This window comes from Oncorhynchus mykiss, chromosome 9 (assembly GCF_057628025.1).
Source record: "Oncorhynchus mykiss isolate SJ-2025 chromosome 9, ASM5762802v1, whole genome shotgun sequence".
In the NCBI taxonomy this organism is placed as follows: domain Eukaryota; kingdom Metazoa; phylum Chordata; class Actinopteri; order Salmoniformes; family Salmonidae; genus Oncorhynchus; species Oncorhynchus mykiss.
Genome location: NC_143030.1, coordinates 57,315,309 through 57,330,263, shown reverse-complemented (window position 1 = coordinate 57,330,263; position 14,955 = coordinate 57,315,309). Strand labels below are relative to the sequence as shown.

Here is a 14,955-nt window from a genome sequence, read left to right as displayed (position 1 = left end):
GAAACACTGTCACCACTGATAAATCCACCATAATTGAAAATTTCAATAAGCATTTTTCTACTGCTGGCCATGCTTTCCACCTGGCTACTCCTACCCCTGTCAACAGCACTGCACCCCCAACAGCAACTCGCCCAAGCCTTCCCCATTTCTCCTTCTCCCAAATCCATTCAGCTGATGTTCTGAAAGAGCTGCAAAATCTGGACCCCTACAAATCAGCCGGGCTAGACAATCTGGACCCTTTCTTTCTAAAATTATCTGCCGAAATTGTTGCCACCCCTATTACTAGCCTGTTCAACCTCTCTTTCGTGTCGTCTGAGATTCCCAAAGATTGGAAAGCAGCTGCGGTCATCCCCCTCTTCAAAGGGGGGGACACTCTTGACCCAAACTGCTACAGACCTATATCTATCCTACCATGCCTTTCTAAGGTCTTCGAAAGCCAAGTCAACAAACAGATTACTGACCATTTTGAATCTCACCATACCTTCTCTGCTATGCAATCTGGTTTCAGAGCTGGTCATGGGTGCACCTCAGCCACGCTCAAGGTCCTAAACGATATCTTAACCGCCATCGATAAGAAACATTACTGTGCAGCCGTATTCATTGATCTGGCCAAGGCTTTCGACTCTGTCAATCACCACATCCTCATCGGCAGACTCAACAGCCTTGGTTTCTCAAATGATTGCCTCGCCTGGTTCACCAACTACTTCTCTGATAGAGTTCAGTGTGTCAAATCGGAGGGTCTGTTGTCCGGACCTCTGGCAGTCTCTATGGGGGTGCCACAGGGTTCAATTCTTGGACCGACTCTCTTCTCTGTATACATCAATGAGGTCGCTCTTGCTGCTGGTGAGTCTCTGATCCACCTCTACGCAGACGACACCATTCTGTATACTTCCGGCCCTTCTTTGGACACTGTGTTAACAACCCTCCAGGCAAGCTTCAATGCCATACAACTCTCCTTCCGTGGCCTCCAATTGCTCTTAAATACAAGTAAAACTAAATGCATGCTCTTCAACCGATCGCTACCTGCACCTACCCGCCTGTCCAACATCACTACTCTGGACGGCTCTGACTTAGAATACGTGGACAACTACAAATACTTAGGTGTCTGGTTAGACTGTAAACTCTCCTTCCAGACCCATATCAAACATCTCCAATCCAAAGTTAAATCTAGAATTGGCTTCCTATTTCGCAACAAAGCATCCTTCACTCATGCTGCCAAACATACCCTTGTAAAACTGACCATCCTACCAATCCTCGACTTTGGCGATGTAATTTACAAAATAGCCTCCAATACCCTACTCAACAAATTGGATGCAGTCTATCACAGTGCAATCCGTTTTGTCACCAAAGCCCCATATACTACCCACCATTGCGACCTGTACGCTCTCGTTGGCTGGCCCACGCTTCATACTCGTCGCCAAACCCACTGGCTCCATGTCATCTACAAGACCCTGCTAGGTAAAGTCCCCCCTTATCTCAGCTCGCTGGTCACCATAGCATCTCCCACCTGTAGCACACGTTCCAGCAGGTATATCTCTCTAGTCACCCCCAAAACCAATTCTTTCTTTGGCCGCCTCTCTTTCCAGTTCTCTGCTGCCAATGACTGGAACAAACTACAAAAATCTCTGAAACTGGAAACACTTATCTCCCTTACTAGCTTTAAGCACCAACTGTCAGAGCAGCTCACAGATTACTGCACCTGTACATAGCCCACCTATAATTTAGCCCTATCAACTACCTCTTTCCCAACTGTATTTAATTTATTTATTTATTTTGCTCCTTTGCACCCCATTATTTTTATTTCTACTTTGCACATTCTTCCATTGCAAAACTACCATTCCAGTGTTTTTACTTGCTATATTGTATTTACCTTGCCACCAAAGCCTTTTTTGCCTTTACCTCCCTTCTCACCTCATTTGCTCACATTGTATATAGACTTGTTTATACTTTATTATTGACTGTATGTTTGTTTAACTCCATGTGTAACTCTGTGTTGTTGTATCTGTCGAACTGCTTTGCTTTATCTAGGCCAGGTCGCAATTGTAAATGAGAACTTGTTCTCAACTTGCCTACCTGGTTAAATAAAGGTAAAATAAATAAAATAAATAAATAAATAAATAAATAAATAAAAAATTAAAGTGGAAAACCACACTACAGGCTGATCCAACTTTGATGTAATGTCCTTAAAACAAGTCAAAATGAGGCTCAGTAGTGTGTGTGGCCTCCACGTGCCTGTATGACCTCCCTACAACGCCTGGGCATGCTTCTGATGAGGTGGCGGATGGTCTCCTGAGGGATCTCCTCCCAGACCTGGACTAAAGCATCCGCCAACTCCTGGACATTCTGTGGTGCAACGTGGCGTTGGTGGATGGAGCGAGACATGATGTCCCAGATATGCTCAATTGGATTCAGGTCTGGGGAACGGGCGGGCCAGTCCATAGCATCAATGCCTTCCTCTTGCAGGAACTGCTGACACACTCCAGCCACATGAGGTCTAGCATTGCCTTGCATTAGAAGGAACCCAGGGCCAACCGCAACAGAATATGGTCTCACAAGGGGTCTGAGGATCTCATCTCAGTACCTAATGGCAGTCAGGCTACATCTGGCGAGCACATGGAGGGCTGTGAGGCCCCCCAAAGAAATGCCACCCCACACCATGACTGACCCACCGCCAAACCGGTCATGCTGGAGGATGTTGCAGGCAGCAGAACGTTCTCCACGGCGTCTCCAGACTGTCACGTCTGTCACATGTGCTCAGTGTGAACCTGCTTTCATCTGTGAAGAGCACAGGGCGCCAGTAGCGAATTTGCCAATCTTGGTGTTCTCTGGCAAATGAAAACGTCCTGCACTGTGTTGGGCTGTAAGCACAACCCCCACCTGTGGACGTCGGGCCCTCATACCACCCTCATGGAGTCTGTTTCTGACTGTTTGAGCAGACACATGCACATTTGTGGCCTGCTGGAGGTCATTTTGCAGGGCTCTGGCAGTGCTCCTCCTGCATCCTCCTTGCACAAAGGCGGAGGTAGCGGTCCTGCTGCTGGGTTGTTGCCCTCCTATGGCCTCCTCCATGTCTCCTAATGTACTGGCCTGTCTCCTGGTAGTGCCTCCATGCTCTGGACACTACGCTGACAGACACAGCAAACCTTCTTGCCACAGCTCGCATTGATGTTCCATCCTGGATGAGCTGCACTACCTGAGCCACTTGTGTGGGTTGTAGACTCCGTCTCATGCTACCACTAGAGTGAAAGCACCGCCAGTGTAACAGTATAAGTTTAAACCGTCCCCTCGCCCATACCCGGGCGCGAACCAGGGACCTTCTGCACACATCAACAACTGACACCCACGAAGCATCGTTACCCATCGCTCCACAAAAGCCGCGGCCCTTGCAGAGCAAGGGGAACTACTACTTCAAGGTCTCAGAGCAAGTGACGTCACTGATTGAAACGCTATTTAGCGCCCACGCTAACTAAGCTAGCCGTTTCACATCCGTTACACCAGCATTCAAAAGTGACCAAAACATCAGCCAGGAAGCATAGGAACTGAGAAGTGGTCTGTGGTCCCAACCTGCAGAACCACTCCTTTCTTGGGGGTGTCTTGCTAATTGCCTATAATTTCCACCTGTTGTCTATTCCATTTGCACAACAGCATGTGAAATTTATTGTCAATCAGTGTTGCTTCCTAAGTGGACAGTTTGATATCACAGAAGTGTGATTGACTTGGAGTTACATTTTGTTGTTTAAGTGTTCCCTTTATTTTTTTGAGCAGTGTATATGGCACCTAAAACAGAAGAGTAAATGTCCATAAATATTGTTTGCATTGATATGCAAAAATATAAATCTAACATGAAACAATTTCAAAGATTTTACTGAGTTACAGTTCATATGAGGAAATCGGTCAATTGAAATGAATTAATTAGGCCCTAATCTATGGGTTTCACATGACTGGGAATACAGATATGTATTTCCAGATACCTTAAAAAAAATGGGCCTCAGAATGGACGTCAGGATCTCATCACGGTATGTCTGTGCATAACATAAGACCACTGCCACCATGGGGCACTTCGTTCACAACGTTGACATCAGCAAACCGCTCACCCACACGACGCCATGGTCTGCAGTTGTGAGACCGGTTAGACGTACAGAAAGTATTCACACTCCTGGACTTTTTCCACATTTTGTTGTCTTACAGCCTGAATTTAAAATGGATAAAATTGAGATTTTGTGTCACTGGCCTACACACAATACCCCATAATGTCAAAGTGGAATTATGTTTTTTAAATGTTTTTATTAATTAAAAATTAAAAACTGAAATGTATTGAGTCAATAAGTATTCATCCCCTTTGTTATGGCAAGCTTAAATAAGTTCAGGAGTAAAAATTTGCTTAACAAGTCACATAATTAGTTGCATGGACTTACTCTGTGTGCAATAGTAGTGTTTATCAAGATTTTTTAATGACTACCTCATCTCTGTACCCCACACATACAATTATCTGGATTTCAAACACAGATTAAACCACAAAGACCAGCAAGGTTTTCCAATGCCTCGCGAAGAAGGGCACCTATTGATGGATGGGTAAAAATACAAAAAGCTGACTTTGAATATCCCCTTGAGCATGGTGAAGTTATTAATTACACTTTGGATGGTGTATCAATACATAGAGTCACTACAAATATACAGGAGTCCTGAACTCAGTTTCCAGAGAGGAAGGAAACCGCTCAGTGATTTCACTATGGCGACTTTAAAACAGTTAGAGTTTTAATGGCTGTGATAGGAGAAAACTGAGCATGGATCAACAACATTGTAGTTACTCCACAATACTAACTAACAGAGTGAAAAGAAAGAAGCCTGTACAGAATAAAAATATTCCAAAATATGCATCCTGATGGTAACAAGGCACTAAAGTAATACTACAAAAAAATTGGCAAAGCAATGAATACAAAGTGTTATGTTTGGGGCAAATCCAATAAAACACATTACTGAGTACCACTCGCCATAGTTTCAAGCTTAGTAGTGGCTGCATCATGTTATGGGTATGCTTGTATTTGTTAAGGACAGGCAAAATCCTAGAGGAAAATCTGGTCCAGTATGCTTTCCACCAGACACTGGGATATGAATTCCCCTTTCAGCAGGACAATAACCTAAAAGACAAGGCCAAATATACACTGGAGTTGCTTACCAAGACGACATTGAATGTTTCTGAGTGGCCTAGTTACAGTGTAGACTTAAGTCGGCGTGAAAATGTCAAGACTTAAAAATGTCTGTCTAGCAATGGTCAACAACCAACTTGACAAATTATAATGTGCAAATATTGTACAATCCGTGTGTCAAAGCTGTTAAAGACTCACATCTGTAATCAATCCCAAAGGTGAATCTAACATGTATCTACTCAGGGGTGTGAATACCCTGAGTAAATTGATGTTTCTGTATTTCATTTTCAATACATTTGCAAACATTTCAAAACATGTGTTTTGACTTTGTCAGTATGGTGTATTGCGTGTAGATGGTGGAGAAAACCAATCTATTTAATCCATTTTGAATTCAAGCTGTAACAGAACAAAATGTGGAATAAGTCAAGGGGTATGAATACTTTCTGAAGGCACTCTACTGCCAAATTCTCAAAAACAACGTTGGATGCGGCTTATGGTAGAGAAATTAACATTCCTGGTGGACATTCCTGCAGTCAGCATGCCAATTGCACGCTCCTTCAAAACTTGAGACATATGTGGCATTGTGTTGGTTGACAAAACTGCACATTTTAGAGTGGTCTTTTATTGTCCCTAGCACAAGGGGCACCTGTGTACTGATTATGCTGTTTAATCAGTTTCTTGATATGCCACACCTGTCAGGTGGATGAATCATCTTGACAAATGAGAAATGCTCACTGACAGGGATGTAAACAAATTTGTGCACAGCATTGGAGTGAAATAAACTTTTTGTGCGTATGGAAAATTCAGGGGATCTTTTATTTCAGCTCATGAAACATGGGACCAACACTTTACATGTTGCGTTTATATTTTTGTTTAGTGTAGATATAGTGGACGACTAAGTTAACATTACACAGTGATGTCATCTTCCCTAAAAACCTAAAAGCCAACTCTCATTCCTGGAGTGACAAGCTAGCTTCTTGTTTGGCTTGAGTGAGGTGTGCCGTTAGGAACGCAGGTTCGAATCCAGTGTCAATGCAGAATTACACTCAATAATCTGTGGCTAATGTAGTTTGTCTTTTTTAATCACTGTGTAAGGTCACTTTCCTCTGTTTTTCCTACTGACCGGTGATCTAATTACTTTTGTGCAGCAGAGCTTCATTATGTTCCCATTAATTAAACTACTCTATCACAAGAGACCAGGGGTTGCTCAATAACACTGTTCACATACCCTAATACCAGGGAGTGGAATAGCCCTCTGTGAGAAAGAACAATCAGTAATAGTGCAGAATACTGCTAAATCTGTTTAATGTTTGTGATTGCTTAAATATGCAATGGCTTGAGACTGTTATGAATATGTGCACTAAACCACAGCAAGTAGATGGTCGGAGCAGGTAAAGCTAATGTATTTCAACTGGAACTGATACATTCTCCTGCAATCATCCAGTATCCTGTGGCCCAAACATCAAGTGATGTATGTAAGCGTGACAGGTACATACCGGAAAAAAAACATCATGATGAAATAACTGACCAATCGTATCGTACAAATTTCTTAACCTGCATCTAAAAACGTTCAATATTTGTTCTTCTGCGCCATTACAGCAATGTGGATGAGGCTGCTACACCATGATCACAGTATCACGCTCTTCTTTTAGATCTCTGCATAGGCCTAGCCAGGCAATGGACCTATGGAGTGAGTAGCAAAGTCCAGTTCCGAGTATCCTTATTGGGAAAAGGATGAGAGAGAGTGTCCTGTGGGTCGAAGGGAGCCATGACCCGATGCTCAGGAAGCTGACCAGGGGCTACAATCCGATTAGCCCTGTCAGGCTCCATGGAACAGGGAGGAGTCACTCTCTTACTGGGAGAGGCAATGAGATTTCCCCTCTCGGCATTACAACCAGCATACGGACACATTAGACAGGACATTCACTCAGGCAGCTCATCAGTCACACGTAGGCACGTACAAGAAACAAAAGAACACGCTTAAGAAAGCACCTAGAACACACACACACACACTGCACAGAGGCAAACACCCCTAGCATGGCCTCTGTCGCCCAACTGTAACATAACTACTGTATTATATGCAAACAACTCACCAGACAGCAACATAGGGTCCTTGTCAACAGACTTTTTTACATGGTCAGACTCTCCTGTCAGCGAGCTCTCATCGATCTTCAGATCATTTCCCTGTATCAGTATCCCATCAGCAGGAAGGAGATCGCCTGTGTGGGAGCGGGATGCAGGAGGACACATGGGACCAGAGACTTATAAGGATCTATAAGGAATTATAAAGATCCAAACATCGTTATAACTGCTTAGTAAAAGTATACACAATACCAGATATGTTTAATGAATTATATGGTTGCTGTTATAAGGACCACAAATGCCACAAATGCGCTTTACACAGGTAGCTATGTAGATAGTCTAACCAGGTATACTACACAGGTGACCTCTCCTGATCCTGTACTGACCGTATTTGATTTGGGCCACATCCCCGACCACCATTTCGGCCACGGGGATCTGGATGACGGTGCCGTTCCGCACCACGGCGAATCGCTGCTCCTGCTCGATGCGGCTCTGCAGTCCCCGGAACTGTTTCTCCTTGCTCCAGTCATTGAAGGCCGTCACCAGCACCACACAGACTACGGACAACAAGATGGCTGCGCCCTCGATCCAGCCAGCCTCTGCTTCGCCCTCATCCTCTGCACCGGACGCCACGTTCCCACACGCTGCAGAGAGAGAGGGAGAGAGAAAGATGACAGAGAGAGACAGAGAAAGAGAGGGGGCAGAGTAATTAGGAAAGACAGAACTCTGCTCATCTGATGAGTTACCTTAACTGATAGAACTGAAAACTTGGGTTCGTTCCCAGAGGTAATATTGAGGCATTAGCTCAGAGGGCTAATGCTTTCTTAAGGCATAAGGAAAGCACAAGATCAATACCTGGATAGTCAGTCAAACCTACCTTCGCTCTCCTCTCCGGGTGGTTGGTAGAAGGACAGTGCGAGGGAGATGATGGCAGCTATCTCCAGGATGATGAGAGTGACATCCTGTAGAGCCTCCCAGACCAGCTCCAGGAACGACTTGGCCTTCTTAGGAGGGATAAAGTTCTGGCCAAACACCTGGCCACGCTTCTCCAGGTCTGACGGATTGTCCGATAGGCCTAGAGGAGAGGGAATACTGCTACTGAACATCCCTTCATTCACCTCACTGGATTTAATGTAAAACGCTATTAGAGGGCATTAAAGTCTTGCGTGAATTCAGTAGGTAAGGGGGGTAGTTCTGTCAGGATGCCTACATAAGACTAAACATTTGTCAAATTGCAGGTCTCTGACATGAATCTGTTGAGTTTCAGTGCATCATGATTTACAGGTTCATATTAGAAACTGGCCTTGTGAAATTCTGTTGTCATAAACAGTCATTACATTATATTGGACATGGTCATAGAACTTGAGAAAATGACAGTATAGGCCATGTTTCTTATAGCCTTGTGTAGGCGTTATGACAGAGCATTCAAATAAAGTGCTATCAAAATGTCTAAAATAGAGCAGACAGAACACAGCATAAGGCATCATTCAATTATTTCTGTAAATGTACATGTCAATAGACTCACTCACATGCATCATATGACAGACATACATGTTTGAGTGCTGGGTGCTCTCTTGGTGAAGTGAGATAGATGGGGTGGGAACAGCACAGATGGCTAAGTCAGTGTGTCTGCTTCTCTGTGGGGTGTGTGCTCTGGCAAGTACACTTAGGCAGACTGTCACACACTCCTCATGTCCTTCCCTGCCAAACGTCACCTGCTGCTACTGGCAACCCAGTAATCACTCTCTCTGTATCTCTTTCTCTCCTTCTCTCTTTAACTGTTTCTTTTTCACACAATCCCATTTCGTCGGGTAGTCAAAATGTAGTCGCACTATAACCAGAGCTAGGCCTGCACTGCACACAGAACTCCATTTGACCTTGACCAAGTTCAGAAATTGTGTGAAACAGTCTGATGATAAAAAGACACGTGAGTAGCGACATCTCAGGTTAAGGAGATATGCAAATTAATCATTTATCTGAATGGAAACTCTGTGAAAATTCCCCTTTTACTAATTCAGACAATATTCTTGCCATTTCTATGGTAATGAAAGGTTCATGAACAAATGTCTCTTGATCTCTCTAACAAGATGGTGCAGACAGACATGATCACTCTGTTTCTAGCTCCTAGCCAACTTTGCAGTATTTACTATAATTTTTGGGGGGGTCATTTATTATATTATTTCCTCAGAACGTTTATTTCATTATTACCTACACCTGGAAATAACTTTAGGATATTATATGTATATATATTTATAGTCCGGTATCTGACACTGCTCGTTTTGATGTTTCGTAATTTCTTAATTTTTCTGGATTATGTGTGTATTGTTTTGTTTTATTATTGCAAGGTATTGCTGCACTGTTGGAGCTAGAAAGCATTTCACTGCACCTGCGATTACATCAGCAAATCTGTGTACGTGACCAATAACATTTGATTTGATTATTGAAACATGTATTTCTATTGAATTATAAAACATTGTTTTGTAATCATTATAAAAGTTTATAGATATTAGAGGTGTGTTAAATTGTAAAAACAGGAATATTTAAAATTGTTCTTAAAAATGCAAATACAAATGACACTCCTTTGCTCTTTACTTAGTAATTTCCACTGAAGTAAATTGAAACTGAAATCGACATTAATTGGAAAGTCCCCATTCTACTCAACAGTATAAGCAAAAATCCCTGTTTAAGATGATATGGTGAAAAACAGTAAGGCACTTGTATAATTTAAGGTCATCAGAGTTTTCTTTCAATTACATAATTTGAAACTATAATAGTGAAAATAAAGTAATTATGCTGAAAACATGAAATGCTCTTATAGCTTTGAGCATCTCTCCTCGGGTCGATTTGATGTTTGCTGGAGGATGAATGAGAGGAGGTGTCTGTCTCTGCCTCACACCCACCAGATTGCTGATGCTTTTGTAGCTTAGCAACGACATGAAAGCATGTTCGGGCAGACTGGGTTGGGAATACAAAAATACAGATAGAAAACCAGACGGATGAGGACAGTACAAATGATGACATTGAGTAAAGTAGAAACCGTCTATGCAAACACAATGGCAGTGGCGCTACGGCATACAATATCATCAACTGGTTCTTCATAAACAATTCAGTTGATTTAACATATTGGTTTGAATTTGATTAGTAAGGTGGACTAATAATGTGAATCTTGTGTTACAAGTGAAGTATGTCACTCTGAGAGTGGTGTGTCTGAGTGAGACTCTCACCATCGGCTGGGGAGGTCTTCAGTCTCTGACAGAGGCCCTCTGTGTCCGTGTAGTTCTCCTGGATCTTCTGAATGGCTTCTGCACCCCTCAGCTCCATAAGGTCCCGCAGGTCCTCCAGGGTAGCCCCGAAGTCCCCTGCATGGTTGACCTCCATTCCCCCTCCACTACCTCGCTTCTTGGGTTTGAACTCCACCGAGCTATTGGCTAAGTCCCCCATGATAATGTGTGGTTATAGAAATGTGTTGATTCTTCAAAAAATAATGATTTTCTGATGGACTCCTTTAGTGCCTTGGCCAGGGTAGGAAATGGGGTATGCTTGACTATGTGATTTTTAGATTAATGTTCCCCCATGCCACTCCCTCCTTTTCCCCTTCTATGATTCTCCATATCAAGGCATGTGTGGAAGAACATATGGAAATGTTTTTGTTGTGTGATTTGACGGTGGTTTATTCCACCAGAGACCTTAATCTGATGTTTCTCACAACCTCAGAAGAGAAAAGGGCATCAAGCTAAATGATAGGGAGGATACCAATCCATAGAGCCAGATATTTGTAAGGAGAGAAATAAAAAGAAGAGCTCAAGCGTTTGAGTGTAAAGAGAAAGATGCTTCAGAAGGTGGATTCACCTAGAGGCTGGAGAAAAGGGGTTTTGTAGAGAATATTCTTTCATCATTCAAACCGAACTATAAATCAAATTGTGAACATTTGCCAACAGAGAACAATAACTATTAGTCCCCTTAAAAGACTATAAACCCAGGTCTCAAAATAACTCTCAGATTGTAAGGAATTCAAGGTCTTGGCAGGATGTCACCATGTCATGAAAATACGATCTATCATTTGCATCAAAGATAATTCCTAATGACCCAATAGGAGTTGCTGGAATCCCACACCCCCTTCACTGGGAGAAGAAACAAACAAAACAAAAAAACAGACACCATAACTTATTTATAAGAGGACTATTGATTTGGAGTTTATTGATTTGGGAGGTTAAGGCCTCTCTGGCTTGAAACAACTAAAACAGTGGGTTGGCTCTCTGATCATGGGGACATACGTAACCATCCTGAATGCTCATACTAAAAAAATTAAGGAGAAAGGCATTGGGATGAAAACACATGCAAATATACAATATCTTTATAAGACTGATACTGTTATTTATCTATGACTCCAAGTCACATCATTGAATTGTGACTTCCAATTGTAATCATTACAAAGAAATCTTTACATTTCCTTGTGGTTTTATACTTCATAGTCAATGGTTTAAAGGCCTACGCAAATAATCCGATGGTGTGTATGGGATTTGCTGATTATTTTGGCCATAATGAATTTGACAAGCTTTTAGCCTGCTAATGCTACACTTTTCTAAACTTTGTATAATTATTTACGTTTGCATAATAACCTCCTCTCTTAATCATCTTCAAACAGAGAATGTTATTCCCTCGATGCTATTCCATCAATACATGACAAATTAGGCCTACTATATGCCCCCAGGAATCATCAAAATCCAAGAAACATTTTTAAGGTTAAACACAAACTGTAAACATATTTCTAGAATATATTTGTTCTCGCAGTACCGCCTTCTGAATGAGCGTCTTCACGCTCCTATGGAAATAGCCAATCCATGTCTAGAATGGGTTTTACCAAGGCGACGCGCACAGCCATGATGCTCAGCGATCTGTGATTCAGAGATACTCTCCTCGGAGTGATGCGAGGGTAAAAGTACCTCCATCGTGGCACGAAGCATTATACTAAGATGTTCTTATATTTCCACAGTATCAAAGAGCGAATGGAACCATAGCTGTTTATATATCATAGTTTAAAAAAGCATCCCTTTCCTTGCAACACGGAGCATGTATTATTGTTCTAGTACATTGTCAAAAATCAACCGTGCCCTTTACTTGTAACCTTCAGATATCAGTTGTTAACCTTGGTCTGCACAAAACATCTATTTTGTCAACGATATCCTTCCATTACGATATAAATGAACACCAAAGCATGGAATTATACACCTTCTCTTAAATTCGGATTTTATTTTTATTTTCTAGAGGTGGAATGGGGTATGATGGACCTAATATGAATAAGAACACATTTTCGAGGCAACAGATTTCAGAGGAATTGCAGCACTTACGATTGGAACATATTGCGTTTCTTGATAGTGGGAAAACGATAAAATTCTACCCGCGTGAATGTGCTACATTTAATACGTGAGCTGGCCTAGGCTACTGCAAGGTTAACACCGGATTGATACCGGCTATTGTTAATTTGCAGAATAACTAATCTCTGTGGATTCAGACATAAATCATAGTAGTGACCGGTAGGCCTATACCCTATTCCCAGAATACGACAAATCGGGATTCTAGATATTCCAGATGCCAGTGCTTCATAATCATGATCATAATCATAATCTATTCCTGTTGCCCACAACATTAATGTAGCCTACCTAGATAACTGATAAATGTTTTATAGCATTTCATATTGATAAAGGTAATGTAGCCACTGTATGTTCAGTGTTGGATACATGAATAGGCTACGTTTTATCTCATGGAGTAGTCATTATTAGCCTACCAGTCCCATAATATATCAATAGCCCTCTAGCGAGAAAGGTATAATAATAATAATATAAATAAATGGTGCACATCATCGACATTTTCACAGGCCATTCAAATATCACGAGGCATTTCGAGTCAATATTATCCTTAGCCTATCATTATAATATAATAACACAATTGAACGGAGTTAAACTACTCACCCGGCCATGTCCAAGGACGTAAACTGGGAGTTTAGAAAAATAGAAAATCCTATGTTCTTCACTTTCAAATTCACTTCAAATCCGACAGAGAAAAAAACGTTTGAGGGATGTATACCGACGTGATGTCCCATCTGTTGTTTCTGGTCAGCATATACAAATGTAAAGCACAAAATTGTGCAGACGTCTAGGCCTATGGGGAATTCCTCTAATGCTGAAGAAAATGAAACGATACAGGGTAGATATTAGCGTGTTTGCATAAATGAAGGGTTATGGACTGCAGGTAGCTATTTGATATTATTAGGCCTACTGTTCTTGTCGTTGTTCCCAATGTTTCTCGTTGCTGTTATTTTTTGTCTGATAATACAGCATAAGCTCCAATAGTTAACCAAGAATTTGGGTCTACATGCTGAAAAGATACCTCGCTAACCGCAATCGTCCTAAGGTGATTGCAACATTAAAATGGGCTGTTCTATGCGACGGGTAGGAGAGGGAGGGGGTGGATGGATGGATGGATGCTGCCACTGCCGAGCTTGACGCTCGTATCCCTCCCTGCAACCCCTCCGCTTGCACAACCCGACAGTACAATTTGACCAGAATATTGGTACTATATCCCTAGATTGACTGTCTGAGCCTTAGACAGCCATTGGAAAAACGAAATGTTTACAAATAAAAATAATCATCAAATCATCATTATAATACATTCAAATCAGAATGATTTAATCCATTTATGGAGGTAGATAGGCCTACAGTGCTTTCGAAAAGTATTCAGACCCCTTGACTTTTTTCAAATTTTGTTACGTTACTTCCTTATTCTAAAATTGATTACATCGTTTGTTGCATCAATCTACACACAATACTCCATAATGACAAAGTAAAAACATGTTTTTAGAATTTTTTGCAAATGTATTAAAAATAAACACTGAAACATCCCATTTACATACTGTACTAAAACAAAGTTTGGACACCTACTCATTCAAGGGGGTTTTCATGTTTTTACTATTTTCTATATTGTAGAATAATAATGAAGACATGAAAACTATGAAATAACGCATATGGAATCATGTAGTAACCAAAACGGTGTTAAAGAAATCCAAACATATTTTATATTTAAGATTCTTCAAAGTAGCCACCCTTTGCCTTGATGACAGCTTTGCACACTCTTGGCATTCTCTCAACCAGCTTCATGAGGTAGTCACCTGGAATGCATTTCAATTAACAGGTGTGCCTTCTTAAAAGTTAATTTGTGGAATTTCTTTCCTTCTTAATGTGTTTGAGCCAATCGGTTGTGTTGTGACAAGGTAGGGGTGGTATACAGATCATAGCCATATTTGGTAAAAGACCAAGTCCATATTATGGCAAGAACAACTCAAATAAGCAAAGAGAAGCGACAGTCCATCATTACTTTAAGACATGAAGGTCAGACAATCCGGAAAATGTCAAGAACTTTTAAAGTTTCTTCAAGGGCAGTCGCAAAAGGACTGACACATGAGGACTGACACAGCAAAGGAAGACCCAGATTTACCTCTGCTGCAGAGAATACGTTCATTAGAGATACCAGCCTCAGAAATTGCAGGCCAAATAAATGATTTACGGAGTTCAAGTAACAGACACATCTCAACATCAACTGTTCAGAGGAGACTGCATGAATCAGGCCTTCGTGGCCGAATTGCTATAAAAGAAACCACTACTAAAGGACACCGATAAGAAGAAGAGACTTGCTTGGGACAAAAAACACGAGCAATGGACATTAGACCGGT

At 41.7% G+C, this 14,955-nt stretch overlaps 1 protein-coding gene across 31 annotated transcripts in view; it reads right to left on the bottom strand.

The window, feature by feature from the left end:
- Window positions 1-13,965, bottom strand: part of LOC110532344 (plasma membrane calcium-transporting ATPase 3) — a 34,780-nt gene extending 20,815 nt beyond the window's left edge. For 9 of the 31 annotated variants that reach the window (XR_016483327.1, XR_016483326.1, XR_016483329.1 and 6 more), the window contains exons 1-5: window positions 13,199-13,779; window positions 10,454-11,085; window positions 8,107-8,304; window positions 7,616-7,873; window positions 7,241-7,366 (exon numbers count right to left, since the gene is read on the bottom strand). Coding sequence is in view for 24 of the 31 variants with exons in the window: in XM_021616160.3 (XP_021471835.1) it covers window positions 7,241-7,366; window positions 7,616-7,873; window positions 8,107-8,304; window positions 10,454-10,670 (799 nt within the window). In the remaining 7 variants the exon portion in view is untranslated. Of the gene's footprint in view, window positions 1-7,240; window positions 7,367-7,615; window positions 7,874-8,106; window positions 8,305-10,453; window positions 11,351-13,198 lie in introns of all 31 variants that reach the window. The other 22 variants (XR_016483325.1, XR_016483324.1, XM_021616159.3 and 19 more) reach the window with 10 other exon arrangements.
- Window positions 13,966-14,955: the final 990 nt, after the last annotated feature.